The following is a 26,722-nucleotide window of genomic DNA, read 5'->3' as shown; positions in this document are numbered from 1 at the left end:
CCACTCCGTCTGCTGTACAGCACACAGGGAATCACAGAATAATAGAACCAGAGGTTCAGAATATGCTGAGTTGGAAAGGACCCATGATGATCACTGAATCCAACTCCTGGCCCTGCACAGGACACCCCAACAATCCCACCCTGTGCGTGGAAGCACTGTCCAAACACCTCTTGAACCCAGGCAGGGTTGATGCTGTGATCACTTTCCAGGGAAGCCTGATCCAGAGCTCAACTCTGCTCTGGGTGAAAATTCTCTTCCCGATATCCAACCTAAATGTCCCCTGGCTCAGCTTGAGCCGCTTCCTTGAGTCCTGTCACTGGTCACGGGAGCAGAGAGATTGATACCTGCCCCTCTGCTTCCCTTGAGGGGATGCTAAAGCCCACAACGAGGTCAGACCTCATTCTCCTCTTCTCCAAACAATGTGTTCCTTATGACACTTCCTCTCCAGACCCTTCCCCATCCTTGTGGCCTCCTTTGGATGCTCCCTAATGGCCTAATGTCTTTTTTACATTGTGGTGCCCAAAATTGCCCAGTACTCAAGGTGAGGCCACAGCAATGCAGAGGGCGAGGGGGATCCTGCTGGAACCAGTTCAGGAACTGAACACAGCTGAACAAACTTCCCAAGCAGCTTTTCACATCTAGGTGTGCAGAGCCTTAAAAACAGTGATCTGTCTTCAGTCATGAGTTACAGAGTAAAGCTCATGAGACGTCGACAAAAGGAAGCAATATAGGAAAAAAGTATTTAAATATCATTTAACTCTTGCATCTCTGGAAAAAAAAGCAGAAAACTTTCTCCCTCCTGAGGGTTCTGATGAGGCAGAAACCTGGGGAGGGATTTGGCTGCAGCCCTTGCCCCAAGCCCAGGCCAGCCTCACCCACCCTGTGGGTTATGGGAACACCCCACTAACCCAACAGTGTACTCTGGCATTAAACACACCTCACATCAGAGAGATCCCATTCCAATTAAGCATTGTATCAAGAGTCCAATTAACACCCAGGCTTCTGGAACTCACTAATTTGAGTAGGCTGAGGCTGTATCTGGAGCCCATTTTGGTTTGTGATTTCATTTTGGACAGATTATGTAAAATCGGTGTTGGTATTTTACTGTAATAGTTCATTATTCCAAATGGTATTTGCTGTAGTTTAAGGAAAATATGGAAGTTGATGATACAAAGTCCCATTTTCTCACTTAAAAAAAAGTCAGGGGAACTTCTAAAAATAAAAGTGCAAATTCTTCAAGTGTGAGGGCCGTTCCCCATTCCTTCCTCTAAGAGCATCACCCCTATAAATATCCTCAAAAAATTTCACTGTTTGGTCCTGCAGCTTCAGAATTCACAGTCAGTCAATACTGTTAATGCACCTTGTTAATTTGATAGGATTTGTCAGGTAACTCCACTGGAAAATTATATAAAACTGTTCCAGATGAACAGATGATAGTGACATGAATTAAAGTGATAGAACAATAGTGGAATATAAACCAGAAATGACACCCAAAGTGGCTGTTGATTTATTGCCATCCTGAGTTTGGTTCTGGGCTTCCATGTATATTAGTGCTACAAATCTGGGTCCATTTAGCAGCGAGATGCTCATACATACATCACCAGCTCCTGCTCCAAGCCAAGGTCACTCCCCATTGCATCAATCTTCTCAGCAGAGGCTACTTCACTATTTTGTAACCATCTCAGATGGAACAGACTTCCTCCTCTTTCATCTTTTTTTTATCATGTAAAATACACTTTAACTTCTATTATTTTTATCTGCAAATTGTTGCTGTATACTTCATCCATTATTTCTGTATCTCAACATCGCTGGCTCAAGCTCACCCACATCCAGAGAGCACATTGACAAAGAATGTTGTCTTTTTTTGTGTTATTGTTCTCACAATCTGGATCTGTTGAAACCTAAAATCAAAACAGTATTGTGTCTGTGGCTTCTGCAGTCTCTGTCTTGCAGCACCAATCACTCATACTCAAAACCCAAGTAAAAATGCTCCTTCTACTATTTTCTAAATTCATTCATTTTGTCAAAAGGAATGCCATCAATGTATGGGTCCAGTAACAGTGTTCTGTCCTTGCTCCCTTTGTTGGGGTCTGCAACTCCCCCTCCCCTTTCTGAAATACTTGCCAGCAGCCGTTTTCCCAGACAATACACTCCTGTTAGTTCTGCTAATGTAATACACAAGTAAATGTGTCTTATTCCTCCACAACATGATAGAGCCTTTGTAAAACTGCTGAGAGTGCTGCTGTGTGTGCATTACCCTGTGATATGGGCTGAAACAACAAACCCCAGACCTTAAACTGCAACCTTAAATGCAATAACCCCATCACTCAGAGGGCTGGGCACTCCTCCCATGGCCATCCACATATCACCTTTTACTACGGAGCTATGCACAATGTACAGAAAATCACATTTACTCCCATGTTTTTCATAAACCTTGTCTCAAATTCAATGATCAGGCCTCAAAACAGCTTAAACATTTCAAAAAGTGCAATCCACTCCTGCACAGCCACTGACACCATCGATCTGCCAGCAAGGACCAAAAGAATGACAGAGGATTCTTGGGGTCCTTGAGAAACACTTGCTCTGCTACAGCTGCTACACAGAACTGATGGCACAAAAATGCTGCAAAGAATTTTGTGAATTTTGCAAAGATGGCCTTTGCAACTGGCCATCATCAAACTGCTGGAGAACAGCTCCCAGGCTAGTCACTATGACTGAAGACAAAAAATCGGCCCCTGATTTTTCCATTTCAGGGAGGAAACAGCAGTCTCACAGGTAACACGCAACACTCATCAGCCCAAACCCAAACAGCCCCTCAGTCCTTGTTTTACCCATCTTGCTCTTTTAATATCTTTAAAAACCCCAGGAGAAACTCCAGCAGCTTACTCAGACTTTATCAAAAGATTTTGATTTTCTACATTTGCCCAAGGTTTGAACACCGTGCTAGGGTTTTCTTTGATTTTTTAAAAAATAATTAGATTACAAAACCTCATTGTCAGTGCACTGCCATCAAAATCACGCAAGTTCACAGATTGTTATAAAAGGGAAATTTTATGGTCCTTACAGCACTGGGCAGGGTCAGCTCCTCCACTGCTGCACAAGTTAAGCCATTTGTTTCATTTAACAGCTCTTCTCCCTTAACCATTTATCTTTAGTGATCTGTCATGACCTTTTCAAGCTCTCATTTCTGACACTTCCCAGATACAGTGAGTCAAACTTCACTGGAAGCAAACTATCACACCCCAAGAGTTTGCTCAGACGCAGAGAACATGCCCAGCATTGCCCTGCTCCAGCACCAGCAGATAAATCCTGCCTTAACTAGACAGCTCAAAATAAACCAAAAAAGCCACTTCTGTGAGAATTTTACAGTCATGTACTCTTACATGTGCTTCAGGATGGAAGAATGAAGAGACTGTAGGGATGATTATACAGGAGCTGTTATGAATTAACAATTCTGAATTCTACAGAATAAATTAATTTTGTAAACATGGCACTTAATATCTTACTACTGAATCATTTCTTTATGGAAGTATTTGCAGGAATGTCACAGGTCACCTACCAATGCATCATTAATCAAATTTTCACAATTTAAACACAAAGATAAAAAGCCATTCAATCATTTTAAAACAGTAATGGGGCTTTTATAATTCAGAATTCTGTCAGCCCTTGGCCTTCAGGTTTTCAAAAGCATTCAGCGAGCCAATAAGGACAATATAAAACCTTTAGAGAACGCTCGTTTATTTTGTTCCACCTCAAATTTCCACTAGGTCATTAAAAATCTTTCAGTCTCAGAAAAGGAAAAAACCCAGTAATTCCCAATTTTGCAAAGCCTCATTTAAAAATAACAAAACAGTTGGCAAGAAGCTTTCCATTAGGAAGCCTAGACTGAAAAAAAGAGACGAGGTCATTAAATAATGGCCTTCCTTCAGAGGCAACATGTGCAACTGATTGGGGATAATAAAAATACTGAAGTATTTTCGACTGAAAGCAATATTTTTAACTGCTGAAATGCCAGCAACACTTTCAAACATGCCATGAGAAAATGGACCAAGGTGATAATGATTGCTGCAGAGTGGGCTGGGATGGGCAGACAGCTGTCAGAGACAGCCAAGGCTCAGGGCTGTGACTGGCACGGGGTGATTTACCTAACTGCACGTCCGTGGTGAACCGCAGCCGGTGGATCATGCTGACTTTGAAGGACTTGTAGTGGTGGCTGCTGAGCATGTCCTGGACTGTGGCAATATCGATCTGGGGATCCTCCTCCGAGACCTCTTCTCCTCTGGAACCTGCAAGACAAGGGCACAGCCCTGAAGGGGAGGTTTGGCATGTGGTGCTGCCATGGGGAGCACAGAACGCTCAGGTCCCCGTCCCTGGGAGCGAGAAATGCCATCCTCCACCCCAGGCCAGTGACCAAGGCCATGATGACAGACACGTGGCTGCATGAAGAGCAGCACACCACGCCAGTGGCCAGTTCCCTGGCAGCACAGGCAGCCCTGCATCGCAGGTATCCCAGGGGATGAGCAGGGGAACCCTGCTGGCCACCCACCGCCTGCCACCCAGCCAGGAGCCCAGGGACGGGAACAGAGGTGCCCAGAAGTCACCCAGAGGTGTCTGTCCCCAGAGGTGCCACCCTTGATGCAGCAGTAGCCCAGATCTCCCGTGTACCGGCAGCACCTTGGGCACGCTGATGTGAAGCTGACTTTATTTACTGATTAGTATTCTCATTACCACTGCAGGTACTGCCTTTATAAAAGGCAACAACTCATTAAGCCAAAATGCCAATTACTGAAAAAATATAACACACTTTGAAGATTTTTTACATTTTATGACGTTGGATTAACACCAATTTCAACATTACTATAATGTGATATATAATTGCACAGAGTAATTTCGATGCCAGCTGCTAATAAAGCACCTCAGCTCAAAATGATAATTCAGATGCTGGTAGATAAAGTGGCATAAATATGTTTGAAAACTGATTTAGCTTCTTACAGGAGATCCTGAGGAATGACACGTTTTGTTTAATATCCTGGCTAATGTAGTCCTAAAAGCTGAACCAACTGCCAGTTCAGAGAACTAAATTTGCTGCAGGAGATTAATGAAAACTTTATATTTTGCTGAAATTTTAATAATGGGAAGATGAGATGATGGAGTTTTAGTACAGATCTTAAAGCCCCAGCAAAGCAGGTACCAACTTATCAGATTTTTCAGTATTAATTTTGCCTGAGACTTGTACTGTTGGAGTGGCCTCAACGCTACACCACTGTGAGCATCTGCTGTTAAATGAGTCCAAAATCACATGGAGAGCATAAAGCAGGAGATTCCCAGGTCCCAGACTTCCACCACAGCTTTCCCAGTGCTGCCCTCCTCACATCCCACAGACCCGCCTTTGGGGAAGGGAGACAATGAAGGGTTAAGCTACAAATTGAGTTGTGCCATTCGACTTGAAAGGATTCCAAAAATCAAATTAAACAGTCTCCATGCGAATTTATGCAGAGCCATCTTAACACTGCAACCACTCCATGCTCCAGAATGACAAGATAAATTGTAATGGCTCCTTCCGAGACATTACAATGCATTTTGTCACAGACCCCTGTGTTAATGTCTCTATACTATGGATTATCATAATGTATCATGTCAAATCCTCATGCTGCACTCCTCCAAAGATACACTGAGATATGTCAAACTTTTTGGTGCACTTAAAAGCATCTTGAGAGGCTGTGGTGTGCCAGTGCCTGGCAGGGAAGCAGGAGAAGGGCAAAGGCACTGCTGCCCTGCTGCTCAGGGCCAGCCAGGACCCTCCTCCAGGCTGGAAACCGGAGATGTGTCCCCACATTGTGTGGTCACAATGGCACCCTGGGCTGGGACAGGAGCTGGGGCATGGCAGAAGTGACCCTGGGCTGCCCACACAGCCCCCAGGACAGACCTGAGTCTCTGTGGAATAGAGTGAGATCAGTCACCTGGGCCAATCTCCTCATTGAACATCCTGATTTCCAAATGAGACCAACAGCAAAGGAACAACAGCAGCAGATCCATGAGCTGGAAGCAAGGCAGAAGCTAAAGCAGAAACCTCCTCCTGGGGACTCAGCTAAACCAGGATCTCTGACAGGATCCCTACCAGCACCAGGGCACAGACAAAAATGACACATCAGGAATGCCATAATACTGAAATATCATATCCAGCCTATTCAAGAGCAAGTGAACCTGTATCTCCTCGATAAAACAACAAAACACAAAGTTAACTGCACTGCAAAAATGTCCCTTATTACTTTAATGTACTAGAATATTGCTTAATGAAAGTTCTTAATTGCAATACAATTAATTACATACACAGAGTCCCCAATTACATTTTCCAATAAGACATTGGCTTTGCTATAGGTCTAAAGGCACTAAACCAATTTTAATATATTAAGACCAATTTCCCTTGAATACTAATTACTATCTAATGATAAAATGAGAAAGAGGAACTTTCCAGAAGTAAGATGGCAAGAATAAAACTAAATTAGCCATGAACGGCTTCCTAGCACACATAAAGGCATTTCACATTACAAAGTGCAGCTTTCAGTTTAAAGATAAATCTTCGTGCAAGTTAAAAGTTCTGCACACTGAAAGCAGTTTATTAGCTTGAATGCTATTAGTAAATGCTGGATGGAAAGGGGATTTCTCCATACATATTTCTTAATAATGGAAAGTTTTTGTTTCATTTAATACCCTGAAATATAAACTTTCTCTTTGCCCAAAGGAATGTGGCTGCTCTTCTCCCAGCAGATGCTTGGCATCATCCATACATATATTTATAAATGACTATGAGACTACAAAGACCACATTTACAAGTAATAGCTGTTACAACAGAGTTTTTTCTGACTGGCATATCAAAGCTAAAAGTATCTCAAATCAAGACAGAATGCACAAAGTGAATATTTCAGTTTGCTGATAGGATTGTCAAGCCATTATTTTATTAACAGTGCAAAACTGTCAATATTTCTATTCTAATGCCAAGCCAAAAGACAGCTCCCAAGCACCTCAAAATCCATTTTTTGACTGGCAGAGGGGAGTCAGGCTCTGCACAAGGCAGGGATTGGGACTGACCTCACAAGCCTCACTGTCCTTGAGCCCCTCCGTGCAGGGCCAACACTCAGCCCCAAGCAGGGACAAGGCAGGGTCAGCTGGGAATGGGAATGCCCATCCTAGCAGGGGTCCAGGTCATGCTCTTGGATGGGCAACACTGGCTGCTAAATGAGGGCAGGAACGCTCTCCAGTTTAGGGAATTTGGACCCTCAGCCTCAGAGATCCATCCCACACCTCTCCTGGGCTCTGTGGAGGAGCAGGGCTCATTTTGGTGTCCTCTGGCCTGGGAGGGAAGGGAAGCAGTGCAGCACAGGGACTTCAGGACAAGGGAACTGAGTCCCCTCAACACTCTGACTAACATTTATTTTGAGCCAAGGCTCCTGAGGCTCTCCTGGAGCAGAGCAGACTGACTGCCTCCTGCTACACCACTTACAAACTTTCAACAGATTTTAAGTAACGGAGCAACCTGAACCCAGTCACTCACAAAAGCAAAGACCTGCAGGAGATACAGCTACAGGCCACAGCCTGGATTCCTCCCCAGATGATGAAAATACATTAAAAAGGCAGTATCTACAGTATTCTTTTAATTACAGAGCCTGTGTTTAAAAAAAATGTTATTTTAAATCACAAGCAAAACCCATGGAAGTATGACTAGTGTGCATCATTTTATAGATTAAAAATCGATACAAAAATAATAGGTGGGATGCAGACGTCGGGGAATTCTGGCTTGTGGAAGAGCACAACTCGATTAGTGAGGTCAGAATTGCTCCATTTCCTCAGCACAGTCCCCCTGCTCCCTCTTGCCAAGGTCTCTCCTATAATTTCTCAGAACCATTTTATGAAGAAATGAACCAGGAGCACCAGGAATATTATGGGAGAGCAGCAGCCAAAGCTACGAGTGTTAATCCCAGTCCCAGCAGCACTGAGAGCTCGTGCTGCTGTGTCTCACTTCTGCTGCTCCCTGCTGCAACCAGGGCTGCTCTGGGGATGCTCTGCTGCCATTCTGGGCTAAGATACAGTGGCTGTGGCCAAAAAAAGCATCAATTGAAAGATTTAACCTTTGCACAGAAAGAGAAAACTCTTCCACTACTTGAAGCAGACTCTTACTCTGGCTGTGTGCACCGTTCTTGGCCAAGGGCAGGACTGTGACTGGTTTTACTCATTAGTACAATCAACATTTTTACACAAAATGGAAGGAAAGAACATCAAAACTGAGAGCGTGGCTGTTGTAAAGAATGAACCAAAATGCCATGGGGAACAAACACAAATCAATGTTAAATGCTTTTTTTTAAAGTTTCATATAATTTCATGTAAAGAAATAAACCAGGAAATAAATATTAGGATCATTAAAACAGTAATAGAACAAAAATATTTGAGCAGAGCTAGAGAGAAGATTATTTGTTTGACACTTCAAAAATCATCAAACTGCTCTAGTTATTTCTGCATAGCTAATTTCTTTAAGTTGTATTAGAACCCCCAGTGCCTCTGACAGCCACAGTGACACGGCACAACACCCTGCAGACCAACCCCTCAACTCACCGAGCAATGTCTGCAACACAGACAGGTTCATATTTCGTGTTTTTCAGGGTTGGTCATAACTTTACAGAGCAGAGTTTAACAGCAAAAGATTAATCATGAAGTGATAAACAGGATGCAGACTATTTACTAAAGGTATGAAATCCATCATTTCCCTCTGGAATATTGTTTTGGCACCACGGAGAAGTGCCTCAGGACAGAGAGTCTCGTCAAAATGTACTTGCCCAGACAGTACAGCTTGTGTTCCAAAATACATAACTTATGTGAGTTTAAGCAGTTTACAAGAGCAAAAGTGAAAAGGGGAAACATACTGTTCTCCCGGACAAGGCAGAATTCCAAAGTGCTCTGGCTCTCCAAGGTACAGTCTAAATCTACTGGGACATTAGGTTCACTCTGCTTCTCCAGCCGATACTGAGGACCTGAAACATAAAGTAACTTGTAAAATCATCTGTTTTCTAACAAAGTGATGGCTTAGCACGTTCAACTAACACGAGGTTACTCGCAGCCCAGGAGCACAGCAGGTGGGTGTTGATGTCTCAGAGCCCTTTGCCAAAGGAAGGGCCCTGTCAGAAGCTGGAGGATGGTGTGGAAGGAAACAACACATTCCTGTTGTCATCAGCTGTCCCTGGTGTGACCTGGCAAAGCCCTGTCCAACACTCCCATGTTGTTCCTGCACCAAGAGCTCAGCATCATGTGGGAAATGCCCGCTCAGAGCTCGCCCTACACTCAGGGGGGATTTTCTAGGCATCTCTCATGAGTGAAGAAGTTCCCTGTGTTTGCTCCCTGCTGCCCATCCCTCCTGCCTGCACAGAGCACTGGGAAACACCTGGGAAGGAAATCAGCCCTTCCTTATGGACTGCATCACACAGAGAGACAGATGCTGCTGCTTTGAATGAATTATTTTCACATTTTAACAATAGATCTTGAAGGTTTAGGTGCCAACTTCTTTCTTCTCCAATCAAATCCCCGAAGTAAGTACAATACCACTTAAAAAGCTGTTTTACAACTACAGAAAATGTTTCAAAAATTGTTGTTAAAAAAATAGGCCATTTAAAAAAAAATCTTTTAGTTGAATAGATCCTTAAACTACATGCCTTAACTGGAACAAAACCAGAAAACTCTGATCCAATTCCAGGTGAAGCCCAGTGAGCCAGCTCTAGCCCTGCTGTCCTGGCAGTGCTTGGGAGAGGCTCTGGTTGGGGAAGGGGAGACTCAAATGCACCAAGATCCAGGTGGGACCCCCAAGAAGAAAAACCCATTCCATGGGATCTGGTGGGGCCAACACCTTCCTGTCCTTGTTCCACTCCTGCTCACACCTGAGAGCTGAATTGCACACCAAGTTCTCAGCTGGATATTTTCCATATAATCCAGTAAAATAATCTGAACAGAAATGAAATAATCTGAAAAATCTTAATTAATTCAAAGTCCCTTTAACCAGGTCTCAAAGTAACAAAAAACCTAGAACTGAAATAACAAAATCTATTCCCTCTTCTCCAGTACTTAAAAAAATTCTGACTGTTTGCTGACTTTGAATTACGAGCATATATGATGAAATATTTAAAATATATAAAAAAATTAAGTCTTTCAGCCTCAGATGGCACGCCTAAGGAATGGAATTTGTTAGCCAATTAATTTTAAATTTACTACAGCAGAATTTCAATTACAGCTTCTCATTCCATCTCCCCAAAGCCACGTGAGGCACTCACTGCTTAGTCTGGGTTCCTCCCCGAGTGGAGCTTTATGGACACTCCTTATTCCCAGTGCCACCCAGAGCAAATGCAGTGCCAGGCTTTTTGCAGGACACAGGAGGAGCCCCAGCAGCTCCCACCCTGCCCAGCACAACCAGTGATGGCACGAGGAGCTGCCAAAGAATCTGCAGTGCAAACCACGCAGCACAAAGAAAGGCAAACAGACCCAGCACCATCACTGCTCCTCTCCCAGCTACTGGAAATGTGATTAGCAATTTAAATTTTAAATAAATTAGATAAACAGAGGCCTGCTTGTTAGGCAGAAGCAAAATATGCTGAATTGAAACAAATCTCAAAGCAGTAAATCAATTTAAAACTGAGATTTTAAAATCAATTTAAAATCTGGTGTAGGTTTAAGAACAGGACCGATGACAGTAAAACCCAATGGCTTTGTCTGTTCATCCCAAGCACCTCCCAGAGATTCCCAAGCTACATCCAAGGGAACTGCTGGCACAGATCTGAACATCTGTGCTGTTGGTACCCAGTCCCAAACCCCTGCACGATGGGGGCAAACCCTGACACGAGGGAAGGGTTAAATGCAGGCAGGGTTCCCTCTGTGTGGATCTGATTCTGCCAGCTGTATCTACCCCAAAGAGCATCACTCACATCAGAGGCTGCCCCATGCTGCTGAGCCCTGAGGAGAGCCACCCCTCAACACCCTGCACTGGCACAGGATCATTTTTATCCGGAGCAGCTTCAGAATTCCATGATCAGGTAAATTATTTTACCCAGTTTGTGTCAAGCCTGCACTAACTCTCCTAATGAAGCAGGGAAATAGAGCTCCAGAGCAGGAACCAGGTCAATCTGCCTTATGGATAACTCCTTAAAAACAGAAAATACTGAGAAATTTAAAAAAAAAAAGTAAATACTGAGAAATGAATAAAAAGTGTAAACAGATTTTTAGAGAGTATCTACTCTTCAATTACACTTTAAATAGCCGTCCACATTTACATGACCTCTGCTTCCCAACAGATGAAGAACGTTAGGCTGAGTCTGCGGAGGAGTTTTACTCTCAGGCTTCTCTCACAAGTTCAAATGATGTCATTGTAGTAGGAATATTGGATAATTTAATGGTCTCCTAATGGAATTCTTCTCTGTGAATTTCAACGAATTTTCAAGTGGCAATACCAAAGATGGATTTTATGGATTTCTGTAATCTCATGCAAATGTTCAATGCAGTTGTAAAATAAACCTTTAAAGTCTTGGCACGGACTGTCCTGGCCAGTGTCCCAAGCCAAGCTTCCCTGCAGCTCTCAGGGCTCCACACCCTTCCTGTGGGTGATTCTCCATCACACACATCTAACCCCCTGTGGAACCACTCTCACCATGAATTGTGCCCACAGATACCCACATGGCTATTTCCAGACACCCCTTTAGAGACAGGAATGTTCATCAGGAATTAAACAAGGAAACAGACCCCAAGACCCACAGCTTCCCTAGGAGCACACAAAGGTGCCTGGGAAGAATCCCACCCTATAATCAAATTAAGGGTCCCCCTTGCAGAAGGGGACACACATACCAACAAACCAATTCTGTTGCCATTTAAGCTGCAAAGCTTTCGGAAAGGGCTTTTGAAAGCACGACCCATCAGTTCTAATTTTTAAAACTTATCCTTTCAGTCAAGACTAGAAAAAGGCCCATTCCAACTTTTATCTCCACTACAAAGTGCTGTTATCTTAGGCTGTTGTCAGGAGCTCTCTCTCTCTTTTTGCTGACAAGCAGAGACTAGAGAGATAAGATTGGGAACGAATCTCACTTCTCTGAGTAAATAAATAATCAATACTCATCTAAATGTAAATGAGAAAGTATCCCCCTCTGATAACAGGGCTCTTATCAAACAGCCAATTTTCTGCAGACATTTGGCCTCAACCAAATCACCATCATTCAGCCCCAGCCTAATGGCTAAAAATCGTAACTAAATTGAACCGATCACCAGAGATCAACTAAGTTCAGCCATGGCTACTACGGGTTCAAATGTTTGGAATGCAATTTTTCCCCCATTAACTTTCAATAGCAATGAAGAATGCCACGGTCAGGGGTGAATCTGCACAATAAACAATACTAACACTGCAACAGGGAACCAGGCTTTAAACAAAACCCCAACCAAACCCCTCTCCATCTCCAAACTAGTTACTAGGGTGAAATAAGGATTATAGAAAGAATATTTAATATTTGTGGAGTTGTCAAACCTAAACAAAAAAGACCAGTTTTAACAAAAAAATTAACTCAAATTGTTGAAAACTGAGGCTATATTTTACACCATTATTCTCTGCAACAAAACACATCCTTATGCTTGTATATCCCTTTCTTCACCTCCAAGAGCTCCCATAATTCTCACCAACACCCCAGTTCCACGTGTGCTATATCAGCTGTTTCTGTTCCCTTTACAGTCCGTGCATTTGTCCAAAACACTTTTGAATTTTCCATTTCCATGACATTTACCTCCTGAATTCATTACACTGCATGAGGAGAAGTATTCCTTTTGTTCCAATGAGCCATTGCCACCCCAACGTTTGGGGTGAGCAGCCCCAGTCTCTGAACCACCAGGATAAAACCTTCCCAGTTCATGTCCCCACCACCTGCACTTCACAGACACCTCTGGTACCAGTTGTGCTTTTTCCACACTACAAAAACCCTTCCCTCCTCAGCATCTGCTCCTCATTTCACGTGCCTGATCCATTTCCACACTCATCCCTTTCTCCACCTCTTCACTTCTCTTTTTTGAGACAAAATATAGCAATCAAGATATCAGTACGTTGGGATTTATGGATTCAGTTCCTGATGTTCCATTTATCTTTCTGCCTGCTCCTACATGGAGCTGAAATGTTCAGAGAAGTACCCGTGATGATGCTGGATACTTTTCCTGGCTGATGGAAGGTAATTAGAGCCCATCATTGTACACATATAGTTACAGTTTCTTTTCACCATGTATATTATTTTGTACTCATTGACACTGAATTCCCTCTCTCATTTTATTGTCCTGTCACTCAGCACTGTGGATACCTCTGCAGTGCTTCACAGACAGCTTTTATTTGCATTATTCTTACCTTTTTTGTATCGACAGCACATTTTGTCACATTAGCATTTACATCCTTTCCATGCCCCAGATTAATGAACAATGCAGGTTCCACCAGTTCCACTGGAGCTCCACCAGTAACCTAGTTACTAATCACCGAGGGCCATTATTCCTATTCTTTGTTTCCTGTCTTTTAATCAATTATTAATCCATGTGAGGATCCTCCTTCTCATCCCGTGACAGCTTAATTGCTTTATGAGCCTTTGTCAAATCTTTTTTGGAAATCTAAGCATGCCATGGAAAGCCCAGGCCCTTCCACCAGCCCAGGCTGCTCCAGGCCCTGTTCACCCTGCCCCTGGACACTGCCAGGGATCCAGGGGCAGCAGCCACAGCTTGTTTGGGCAAGGGAAATAACACAGGAAAAGAAAAAAATAACAAAGAAAGCAAGAAAGAAAAAAGTCACAAATGTGGACAGTTAGGCAGCCACAGCCCAACAGCCATGGTGACATGCTGGGCAGGAGGGAACAAGCAAAAGCAAACTGAGCACTGTCCACAGGCAGCACAGCAGACAAAAAACCCCTGTTGATAAACACTTAACACTGATGTCTGTGGGACTTTCCATTTCAAGTCCCTCCTTTCACAAGGATTTGTGATTTATTGCTTTGCTGCTCCATCCCTGGGCTTTAAAAGCGCGATTCTGCTTGAGTTTAAACTATATTTATATTTATTTTTTTGTTATCGCTTTTTTATTATTGCTATAGAAAATATTTGCTGGAAATATGTTGCAGCTATTACAAGGTCATAAAAAAGAGGAGATTTATGTATTTCTATCATTTCAAATAGTCTGTCAGAAAGTATCAGTCGTGCTAAGTGTAAGACTGCTGGATTCCAGTGTTCCCTCTGCCAGTACATGGGCAGCAGATGGAGGAATTAAAATAGCTCAGTGTGGAGGCTCCTTGGGTGCTGGCTGGGAGGAGGGAAATAGAGGCAGCTCCTCATCCCTCCAGGGAGGCCTGGGGGAAGCCTGGCTCCCCATGGATGCTGGACATGGCCCCTGGGGACGAGCGCTGGACCAAAATCAAATGGGGCTGAGGGAGGAGCAGGATCAATCCACTGCAATGAGCAGAGAAAGTGGGAACAGGGAGAGGGCTCAGGCCTCCTTCTGAGGGAGCTTTCTTAGAACATGACAGAAGGGGCAGGATTCCATTGTGTGCTTGGCAATGACAATAAAACAACAGAAAATATGTAAACAGTGTGAGAGGAACTGGCTGCAGAGCAGAATGTTTACATCTCCAATCCTGCTGCTGCGAGGACATCTTAAATCTGTTTATCCGCTAAAAATCCCCAAAGCCCCTCAACACCTCTGAAGTGGAATAAAGATTTTATCATTACAAATGCAAATACTGGTTAATAAATAAAGATATTTAAATAGTGAAAACAAACTTTTAACATTGCGCACAATCATGAGAGGGTTTTTTTTAGCTCAATCTGTTTTTCCTTAACTTACACTGTTGTGACATTACTGAATTTTACACAGTTATCTGCCGCTCTCCACAGAAATACAGATGGTTTTTGTAGAAATAAACAGCCATTTATATGAAACAATTGTAAAATAGTTTATGGAAACCAGTGGTGTAATGCATTCAAATAAATGCCAGGCCTGGTTGATGGAGAGCCAAGGTGTTAAATCACACTGCTCAGGAATTCAGCTGTGGGAAACAGATAGTAAATCCAGAGTGACAGAATTTCCAGTGATGGCAAAGGTTTCTGACATCTAGTCCAGTACACAAAAACTACAGCAGTTCAAACCTATTTTACTTAACACTACCTTGACAGCCAGTGAAATTAAAGAATTTAGTCAAAAGCCCCTTAAAAAGAAACAAACACTTCATTTCTGGATTGCTTTTCTGGGGAGTAGCAAATGTGCAGCACGGCCAGCAGCAACCTGGGCTGTGCACAGCGTCAACAGAAGGGTTTTACTTAATTGCTACCTTTTTGCATTAGCAATACGTAGCTCTAAATAAAGCTGAGACAAAGTCATCATGTTTGATCTGTAATCTAAAGCACCTACAGCAGAAATCCAATACACAGATTTTATTTTAAATAAAATAACAGCTCTGGGAGGTGTGGGGCAGCAGCTGCCCCATTCTCAGCCCCTAGAATCATCCCCAAGGACTATCCTGGGCCAGCCCAAATGGGCATTCCTGACTGAGCAGCACCAAGGCTCTCCCATTCCAGGATTATCAAGTCACAAAGGTGCTTTTCCCTGACTATGAAGACACCAGAGATTGCTGTGCAGTTTTGGGCAGCACAGCCACGGTGTACTCCAGGGTTCATGACAGCTGGTCCCATGAAGGGACCAGGGACCAGCACAGTCTCTGTTCATCAGTGGGTGAAGCAAACCCAAAAATCTCAGTCATCCAAACACTGTGCTGCACAGTTTAAAATGCCACACAAATTACAGCATTATTACCAATCCAGAAGAACCGGAAACCACATGAATTCAATACCAACAGATCCAAAATAGACCCTGTTCAAAATTTCACTTTCATTTTGGAGGCTAGGCATGAAAAATTCTTCTCACCCATCCAGGCTGATATCCAGCCCCTCACCAGCCCAAGGCACAGGAACAACCATTGCTGTTCTGACCAACACAAACTTTATTCCCGACGAGCTGTTCCACATACACCAACATCCCTGCCCCGGCACACCGGGGTCTGCTCAGCATCAACAGGCTGGGGAGAGAGCAAAGGGTGTGGAATAAATCATCCCTGCTGCAGAGCAGAGCAGAGCCGAGCAGGAGGCAATCAGTCCCAGCAGCTCCATCGCTCCTCTCTGCGCTTAGGGGCTCGCTCTGCTCACTCCCCTGACAAAAATGAGCAGAGAGCAGCTTCTCCCTTCCCGGATCAGCTCCTGGCTGGGAGCTGTGAGGGGAGACAAGCCTGGCCAGGGAATGGGGGCACTGGTGCTGAGCAATGGGAATGGGGCACTGGTGCTGAGCAATGGGAATGCTGGCACTGGTGCTGAGCAGGATGCAGAGAGCCCTGACCCGCAAGAGCCAGGCAGCTCCTGAACCAGCACAGCAGGGACAGTGTGGAGACAGTTTGGGGACAGTGGGGCCGTGTCCCGGCCGGGCTCTGCAGACCCCAGGGCTCTCTGTAATGCCAACGCTGCTGACAGGAACAGCGAGGGAAGTATTGAAATATTCAACCGCTCAAGTATTTCCAGGTAGAGCCGTTCCCAACCCGGGCACCAGGCTCTGCAGGGGGGCTGTAATGATCCAAAACAAAGCACTCAGAGCCAGAGGAACTCAAAACTACCATTAAGCAGAAAAGCACGAGTGTGAACACAAGGAAACACAAATTAATTGGCTCTTCACTGTCACAGATGCTGGGGCTTCCATCCCAGAAAGAGTCAGAGCAAACATATGCATCGCCTACTCGAACATATTTACTTTTAAATTTAAACTCCTCAGTTACCATCATTCTGTGACAGTATCAAACTTTAATGACAGTTTATTCTAATTGTGGTTCATCTGGTACAAGTACTTTAATCGCAGGGCTGTGGCTTTACATAGCTTATCTTTTTAATCCTCCTTTTTAAAATGGATGAATAAATACATATATGTGCAATCAAAATGCACACACATCTCCTTTACTGACTTTTTTGGTCCTACTCTCCCACCAACAAGGCAGGATGAGGAAGGAAAACCTCATCTCCTCTAGCACCTGTTTTAGAACACTTAAGTCATGAAATTTGACATTCAGTGTGGTGCTGACATTGACACGTCAGAATCTGCATTTTCAAACACAGCTCAGATCTCTCCTTCCCAGATGCTCCTCAAGTAAGATGAGCCCCAAGCAGAACTCTTCATCTGAGTCTCCAGGTTCTGAGGTAACTTAAATTTTGTGTGAACAAATCTAAAACATGCAAATAATCAGGCACCACAAAACCTGGGTCTGTAACAGACTGTGCTCCCAGGTACCAAGGTATGGAACAGGCTCTTTTCCCTGGCACTGGCAGCTGCAATTCCTCTGATTCTGGTGTAGAGACTAAAACATGATATGGAGACTTTTATTTTTAAGTCCTACGCCTGTTTCTTGAATCTTTCTCTTTTCTTACTATTCAGCTTCCTGTGGCAGTGAAATAATACACTTAAACAGACCAGGAAGATTATTTTAAACTATTTTTGGTCACTTTACACATTTTAAAGAATAGCAAAAAGCACTGGTTGACAGCTGTTAGGGACTTGAATGTTATTGCAAAGCAGCTGTTTTCATTTATTGAAAAAGTATTAATCTTTCTCCAAACTCACAGAACACTGAGCTAATAACTCTCTCTCTAACCTACGGAAAATACAGGTCACGTCTGTGCAATGTTGGCAGAAGGTTTTGTTTATAACAATTAAACTTGTAGAGCATTTTGTTCTTAAAAGGACTGAGCCTTTCTGGTCGGGGGATGTTTGCAGTCGGAGACAGCTATTAAATAATAATCAGTAGCATGTTCACCCTGCAAAGAATTTCTACTTGAAATCAGACAAGATTAATCAGAGGAGACTTCTCTGTTCACTAGAAATTTCAGATGAAGAGAGGCTGACATGGACCAGGAACAGGCAGGACTATTCCAACATTTCAGTATTTTATATTGTTTAGTTTTGTCTCTCATCTCCTTCTAAGAACATTCGGTTTTATACTGACATCAATGCTTAATTTGTTTGAAAACAAAGCCTCTGCACACATTCTCTCTGCATTGTAATTTACTTTACATTAGTATTTATAGTCCATTCAGTTGAGCTCTGGAGGAGAAGGCAACTGGAGTCCCAGGGAATGTGTTTGTTGAAGAGCAGCAGGAATGAGACAGCTCACAGGCAGGGAGATAACTTCCAAGTGTACATATAGTTCCTGCACATATTTAATTTGAGAATCACCATGGCATCAAGACACATGAAGTATCAAGGATGAAGTCACCATCTTTCTTATGTTCTTAAAATCGTAATCCATGCAAACATATTTTATAGGGAATATTGAGTGCAGGCTTTGGTGCAGATATAAAAAGGCTGATAAGATCTCCTTGCCTGCTGCACACTGTGGGCTGCTGTCAGCCACAGCCTCAGCTGGGCTGTGGGATCAGAGCATGGGCTGCACCTTCCACCTTGGAAGAACTGTGCCTGCCTTGGTCCCACTGAGCCTCCCTAAAAAAGCAGGATTAAAGAGCACATCTACCACAACCCAAATTTCTTACATGTTAATGGGGTACCACATGAGTATTGGTGAAAGTAAGACCAGCAGAAACACACACCAGACTGACTGAGCAGGAAAATCATTTCCTAGTAAAGCAAATCAAGTTCTAGGGGTAATGTTGTTTTACAGTTCTGCAACATGATCTGTACGACCTACAAAACTTCCTCTGCCAAGCCCCAGGGTGGGATTTTCAAGCATGCCTAACAGCTACCTGCTCCAGAAGTCAATGTTAAGGCTGTTACTGATCTCTGGGGAGCAGAATTATCCCAAGTACTAAAACACCCAAATCTCACTTTCTAAAACAGCTTTTCAGGACTCAGTTATTAGAGCTATTTGAAATCCAGACAGCACAGTATCTGACATTTTTACTGATAAATTCAAGGAGAACAGGAAGTTCTTATGCTCCCAATCTCCAGCATGTGAGTTCTGTTCAGCTGATCTGCCACACTGCAGAGAGATTTTATATTTACACCATCAGCCGGTGAAGTGCTCACAGAAAGGAGATGTAGGCATGGCACTATTACACAAAATAATCCTTAAACTACCTCTGGACACCAGGCTTCTCCAAGGGTTGCTATCCCAGTGCCTGAGCAGTGTCAGGCCTGTGCTGTACCCAGCCAAGTCCCTATGGCACTGATGGAACTTCCAGCTCTCCTGTCTCTGGCTGAGGTATCACCCCACCCTCAGGCTCTTTCTCTCCCATTTGGGCTATTTTCAGAAAACCCTCCTGCATGAGCCCCTGAGGCCCCTCAAGGTAGTCCATCTTGGATTAGACCAGTCTCCCCCTAGAAGCTCATCCCACAACTGCAGTGTTTTATTTCCAGCCCTCCCATAAAATATGCCTGTGCAACACATGCTGCTGAGCACGCAATAGGTTAAACAAATTGATGATAAAGTATTCGACTTCGTTAGTTTTCATTACCATAAGAAAACATCAATTACATTTGCTATTTTATGAGTGTACACAGGGGAATCCATTACAGTAAGTGAGAGGTTGTAGGACTCTCTGCTGCTCCTTTCCTCAGCAAAAAGAACAGTTTGTTTTTAAAGCCAGTGACACCAGCCCAGAGGAAGGGAAGGCACACCGGCGTATCTGCATAGACAGCTCCTATCCTGATTTATCCAGCCTGGCTCCAACTAATTAAACATCTGCCTCAACGATTTCCTCTGCAGATTTATCTTCTCCAGTATGCAGCACTGACTGGTTGTTACAGGCTTTTTCCTAACTTGCAGCCATTCCCATGTACTTCTCCCAGCTGGTTATTTGGGCATGTGGCAGGAGATGATCCAGCATTCTCATTAACCCCTTGTGGATGCCTGTGGTGGGACAGGTCACCAGGTCCCACAGTCCTGCTGCAGGACAACCAGGTCCTCTAGGAAAGGACTCGGGGCCATGACTCTCTCAGCTCCATCACATCCAGTTGTTTCATCACCTGCACTTCCCCCTAACTAGCTAAAATATTATTATTTAAAAATGGTCAGAGTTTGTATGTCAAAAGCCTTGAGACACTAAGAAAGAAGAATTGCAAGGAAGGTGAAATAGTTTGAACAGTTTGCAATAATTTTATCTAAACAGAGTTAGGCACAGTCAGAATATTGCTTCTGTTTTTTCAGGCCTCTTTCTATGAAGCAAAGGTTGTAGCCCACCTCTGTCTCCTACTGACCAGTATTTTGCTGCAACAAATAATCTTAGTAGCTGAACAAAGTATTTAGAGAAAACTAGTCTAGTGTTTTAGCTCTGGTCATGCTGAACAAACCCTTCCCAATTGTACCATAAGAATTACTTAAATATTCCTCACCCAAACTAGCCAACCCAAGTTTGCCTTTTCCTACCAATTTAAGACCAGTCTGAAAAATATCCTGTAAGTCAGTGGTGAAAACAGATCAGAAAGCAACTGCTTCTACCAGTACTTGAAAACAGCATAAGCTGTAAAGTAATAAATTCGTCTGTCCTGAAAAGGCGGATCTGGAGGCTCATTGAAGACAGGCAGAAAAGCTCATGGGCATTTCAGTTTTACTAAACTATTCCAAAAACTTTAAATAAACATGTTCAGTCTATTTTTGGTAACACCTTTTTAAGAATCAGGCCAATCAGCTTTAAAGGAAACATTGCTGAACGAGGAGAAATGCTTCTCCTATGTCTTATCTTTTATTCAGAACCATGACATCCTAATCCACTGGTTAATAATGACCTGAAGCACCCTGGCCCAGGCCTGTGCTGTGCTGATGCTCTGATCTGCAATTCCATTTATCCCTGCAGCTCCTAGTGACAGTGAGAGGCACATCCCCTCCAATGACGAGGGATCTGGTGGTAGGTAAGGAATGATGGCAAAATCTTTTCCTACTCCTGTTCCAGTCTCTCTGTGCCCACTGTGGTGGCATCCTGAGCTCTCCCTGCCCTCACAGCATTCCCAGCCCATGGCAGATGGGGACTGGCAGAGCCTGTCTGGATCCAGAGAGTCCCCTCTGTGCACGCAGTTACAATTGCTGCTGCTTTAAAGACGACAGCAAGACCTTCCTAAGCCCTCCCACCCCCCTAAAGCCTGATAATCCACATTTGGGAGAGGGATGCAAATGGGAATAAGGAAAAGCTTGGATAAGTTAATGTTAATAAAAAATTCTGATACACCCCTATAGACCCTGTTTCTGCAAAGGATTCTGAGCAGGAGGGCCAAGGCAGCAGAAATGAATGTACTAGCTGAAGGAACAAATGCCAGGTCCATTCCCTTTCTAAACTACTGAGCAAAAGTAACAAAGTCAAAGCAGAATCAAATTTCAAATGGACAAAGAATAAAACATCTGTCACACAAAGGGGGGAAGCAGTTTAAAGACTGAGCTACATGAATCCTTTAGCAACCTCCCTTCAGGGACAGGAAATCTGACCCCAGGAAATAAATAAAAGTCACCCAAAAAGTGAACAAAAGAGGTGCTTGAAAAAACCCCAACACCATTCATCGCCGCTAACGACTTGTTCATTATGAGTGATGATGGATAAAGACTTCTCACGCTGAGATGAAATCAAGATTTATATGCATTGTTTCCTCTCCCAACTTGTGGGAAGATCATCATCATTTAATTCTATCTCTGCGGCCAGTGATGGGCATCCAGAGAGCCGGTTATCACACGGCGCAGTCAGCTGGCAAGGGCTGCGGCCGCCGTTGGCACATCTGGACGGAGGCGCCGCAGCCCGGGGTGAGCGATGGCTCCTGGCCACCCTCCAAATTGCTGCAGACTGCCGGGGCTCCTCTCCACCCCCAGCACTGCTCCTCTCCACACCACCCCCCCTCTTTTTTTTTTTTTTACGAGAATCAGATTTTCATTGCTCCATTCAATTGCTCTTCTCTGCCATTTTTTACAGCTCTTATCGTTCCCTTGGAATATGGCCTTGAGACAGCTCATCCGTGTCCTTCACTGTGTTATCTCTTCTAACTTTTATTAAAACTTCAGCTCTCATCTGAAGATAGCTAATTAAATCCATGACAGATTATACATGCATTTAAAAACTGCACTGAACTACTTTTTCTAAGGAGAACAGGGTTTATTTTCTTTTCCCATAGTTAAAACTGAGGGTGTATATGGAGGTTTCATTCATTTACAAAGACAAGATCCTTATCTTTCCCACTATATAGATGGGTTTATATTAAAGTTCCTTTGTTGCGTGACAAGACTCAGTGCAATTTCTCTCAGTAATTATTTCTTGTTGCTGGAAAGATCTCTCAGCCTTATACTTCTGAAATATATACACTAACATATATGTGAATGCACATCTACCCCCCAGAAAAACATAGTTTAAAATAGAAATACAAAACACTGTACATTTTCCCTTTTTGTATCCATATGCCTTAACTATAACAGTACTATTTTGATAACATTGCAGAAAGTAATTTTTTCTTTTTCGCTAGAAGTAACAATGAATCCTTGAAATTATTTTAAATTGTGCTAAGCATAATTTTCTTACATAAATTAAAAGTATATATACAAACTCTAGCATGGGCTGGACTTGCTGTACTTCTACCCATCATCCCAAATTGCCATGAACTGGTCTTGAATGCAAATGGCTTTGTTATCATAAATAAATATTTGCAGGAATGGATATACTGCTCTGCAGCAAACATTATGCAGCTCTTGCACTGTCAGCTTTGTGCCAGCATGGAGAACACAGACCTGTGCACAGAACTGTGAGTGGGGCTGGGACACAACCCCCCCAAAACCTGAGCAATGTTCACAACAGTTAAAAAGAGATATAAAATATACTCATGGAGAAAACACCCTGCCCTCTAGAAAATACGATAAATAACCCACCTGAGCCTCTCTGTGATCCCTTCCTTCTCTTTAAGGCCTTTTGTAAGATATCCTTCATGGTGACCTTCATACTGTCCACCTGAATAAGTGAGAATCCATGAGCAGCATTTCTGCAAGACAGATGCACATGCAGTTTTACAAAACAATCATCACTGGCAGCTCCCCGCAGCCCTCGTTAGCTTCAAGCAAAGCACTCGTTAGGCACACGGTTAACGAAGTTGGGCTGTAAAGGGAAGTTAAAAGCAGAAACCAAGCAAACTGCCTTAGCAAGGCAGAGACAAAACCAGCCAAAATGGGTTGAGATTCAAGGAATGTAAGGATTTTTCCTAACTTATTGTTATTTTTGATCACTTGGTGCTCAGCATTAGAAGTGAAAAATGAGCCAATGTACCTGAGGGGCTCCTCGTCTCCTCAGCTCGTGTCTGTGGGGTGTTTTACAGCACACGGCAGGGAAGCAGTTTGCAGTGGCATTTTCATCCATGTTCCACACGTAACAAACCATTGGGGACAAGTGGCAAAACACCCCTCAGTGACAACAGCTTTGCAGCACTATCGAGGTAGTATTTCAATGCATTATTTCTAACCTAACAGGGTTTCTTTGGACACGTTCTTGTGAACACAATGGCACGAAATCTCCCAGAAAGATCCAAAGCAGTGGGTTCTTGTCCTGGCCATCACCCATGGGAGAGGCCACACAGGAGAAAGGACTGCAAAGAGCATGGGGACAGCTGTGAGGGATTCTGCTGCCAAACACCGAGAGGGGCACCCCTGGGGACACAGAGAGGATGACAGTATAATAGAAGAGACTCTGAATGAGCATATCAGTAAATTTTGCCCCTTAGCCCTCACAGTCAGTCTCGGCTCATGTCAGTAGATGTCACTGCAGACAGTTCCAGGGAAATCCGAGAGCTGAGGGCTCCCACCGGAGAGATTGCTCTGCATGGAAAAAACTGGTTTGCAAAGCTATTTGGGCAGGAGGAGGAGCCTTGTATCTGGCAACTAGGAATTTTAATCAGGGAGTACAGCTCTATATGAACATCACAGCTGGAATATTTTTAAAAGCAACTGGCAGGCGAAAGCAATCCAAGCAACACAAGTACATCCTGAAAAGCAAACCCATATTACATGTCACTTTGAAACACAAATCCTGGGACTAGAGGCTGGAGTTCAGGTCACATCAGCCGTGGCATCCTCAGCCCAAGATGGAGCCCTCACCCTTCACTGCTGTGCTCAGGGCAGTGACTGCAGTGTGACATGGGGGACAGGACCCCCCTGCCTGGGCACATGCTGGTCACAGCTTGGTGTCCTGCAGGCCACTCCTGCTCCTGGGACCAGCAGCCAAGCCTGGGCTCAGGACACGTCCCCCCTCGCTGGTGTAAGAGGCTCTTTCCCTCTCCACGGTTGTGCGTTGGTCTCATCTGAATTTCATTTTCAATTCCCTTTGTTCCTGGCAAAATGAAACTGCCTAAAAGCCCCAAATTTATGTTCTCCAGACCATTTATTATTTATAACTCTATCTTACTTGTCTTCAAACCAAATAATCCCAACCTTTCCATGCATCTATTTTCCCTCTGTTTCTGCCATGTGTTCAGTGCAGCAGGAGCAGAGCTGAGGGAGGGAATGCCACCACTCTGCAGGTGACACTGCCATCCTGGGAACGGCCCCGGGGCTCGGAGGCTCTGGCTAATGCCAGCAATGAGCCAAGATCTTCCTGAGCACTTCAGCGAGGAGCAAATTTCCCCTGAAGCTGCAGTGGAGCCCCACGACCTGCACGAGCACCACACAACACCTGCCCTTTGCCCAGCAGTGCCCTGGCCAATGCCTTGGTTCCCAAAAGCCTCACAGCTTCAGTCCCAGCTGACCTGCTGAGCAAGGATCAGTGGATTCTTTAAAGTGAAAAACCTGTTCTACAGTTATAATCACAAAAAGGAAACTACCTTTGTGCTTTTATTTAAACAACACAAGGTTTCTCATTGAAGTGCTACATGAAAAGCTCTCCATGCTAGACCAGGCTATCCCAACACCTGGTGCCTCCAGGTAATTCATACAATGCTCTGCAATACCTACAGGAATTTTCCACAAAACTCCAAACAAAATACAGGAAAATAAATTAAAATACTCCAAGGAAAAAATAAATTGCAAAGGCAACAGAAGTCTTCCAAAACCTGCTACAATTGTCCTGTTTTGTACAAAATGCTTTCCAACATTTTTCACCCCAAACAGAGCAGGGCTTGCAGCCCCCTTCCCATGGGCACAGAGTGGCCAGTGGCAGATGGCCCCAGCTCAGGGCTGCTCACACACCCATGGATCAGGAACATCCCCAAAAGGGAAGATTCTCTCTCAGTTCCTGACACTTCAGCTGCTAAAGAGCACAGGCTGCTGTGATCCTGCCCGTGTTCCCGGCCCAGCCGATTCTTTCCATTGAACAGCTGGCCTGAGAACTGTCAGACTGATTTCCCTGACACTCCATTACTAACCCCTGCCCGAGCCACGGCCATTCTTTGCCTCAGAAGCTGGATCTCATCCCAGAACAATCTTTAAAAGTTTATTTTACTGATCAAAGCAAACTAAGAAAGGCTCTGTGTTTTGCTATATTTAGTGTGTGAACCGTGAGTGAGTGCTTGGCAGGAGCAGTGAAATGCAGAGTGCACCCCGCTTTGTAAACTCTTGGCTGTTTGCTCTGGAGCAGAGCTAGAGGGCCCAAACCCCACCCTGGTCCCTTCCCTGCCCTGGCTCCCCTCTCACAAGGCACCACAAAACCTCAGTACAACATTTCAGCACTTGGCAACCCCACACATCCATATCTGAGCCGGGGGTGGATTTCAGCCCAGACCAAAGAGCTCCTGCTGTCACCCTGGGGCCACGCCAGCGAGCCAGAACACATTTCCTGTGCCCAGAGGAGAAGCCCCGTGGAATCACAGATTAGCTGGGGTGGGAAGTGACCTCTGGAGATCACTCCATCCAATCTCCTGCCCAGGCAGGGTCACCCAGAGCAGGGGACACAGTTGGGTTTGGGATGTCTCCAGAGAGAGAGACTCCAGCCCTCCCTGGGCAGCTGCTCCAGGGCTCTGCCACCTTCCATGGAAAAAAGTTATTCCTCACGTTGAGGTGGAACCTCTTGTGGTTAAGTTTAAGGCCATTGCTCCTTGTCCTGTCACTGAATGAGATGCCAGGGTGTCCTGGAGCCGTGCTGGGCACTGGATCTTCTGCAACGCCACCAACCCAGCACAGCCTTGCCATGTGTGAGCACAGCACAGGAGGCTGTGCTGGAGAAACACACACCCACCTCACCTCATCTTACCTCACCTCACCACTCCCCAGCTTGCTCTGCACTGGCCATGGGCATGGCCTGTCCACACTCAGCCCAATCCCAGCATATCCTTAATTGCAATCGCATACAACGTGTTTTACCTCACTCTGCTAAGGTATGATACCTTTATTTTAAGGCAACACACTGAAAATAGGACAGACAAGCAGATGCTGGTCAATCAATTAAAACTGCTGCTGGCAAACTGGAAGCCAAAGAAATTCCTTAGCTTGTATTTTCTGTCATTTTGCAAAAACATACCTGGGTGACAAGGTTAAATCAAGCAAAGGAAATCCCTGGCACTTATCATCCACAGGCATTACTGATAAATTGTGCAGTGGAGGAATAAAGGATTACCTTCTGTATTTTTTCATTACACTTTTCTTTTGTTACAGAATACATAAATCCATTGTGGCACAATGTAATATGTATCATCGTGCTACACCTGTGGACGTTTCATAACGGCTGCCATGTCTGTGCAGTCAGGAATGATAAGTGAACCACC

The 26,722-nt window shown here is 44.2% G+C and overlaps 1 protein-coding gene across 3 annotated transcripts in view; it reads right to left on the bottom strand.

Moving 5' to 3' along the window:
• The window catches only part of MAPKAP1 (MAPK associated protein 1), an 80,323-nt gene that overhangs the window by 12,003 nt on the left and 41,598 nt on the right, over positions 1–26,722 (bottom strand). For 2 of the 3 annotated variants that reach the window (XM_083875618.1, XM_083875619.1), the window contains exons 7-9: positions 22,911–23,020; positions 8,916–9,023; positions 4,146–4,286 (exon numbers count right to left, since the gene is read on the bottom strand). In XM_083875618.1, coding sequence (XP_083731744.1) covers positions 4,146–4,286; positions 8,916–9,023; positions 22,911–23,020 — 359 coding nt within the window. The remainder of the gene's footprint in view (positions 1–4,145; positions 4,287–8,915; positions 9,024–22,910; positions 23,021–26,722) is intronic. The other variant, XM_083875620.1, reaches the window with a different exon arrangement.

The sequence above is a fragment of the Zosterops lateralis genome, assembly GCF_965231275.1.
Source record: "Zosterops lateralis genome assembly, chromosome: 20".
Classification (NCBI taxonomy): domain Eukaryota; kingdom Metazoa; phylum Chordata; class Aves; order Passeriformes; family Zosteropidae; genus Zosterops; species Zosterops lateralis.
This window is presented reverse-complemented; position numbering and strand designations above follow the sequence as displayed.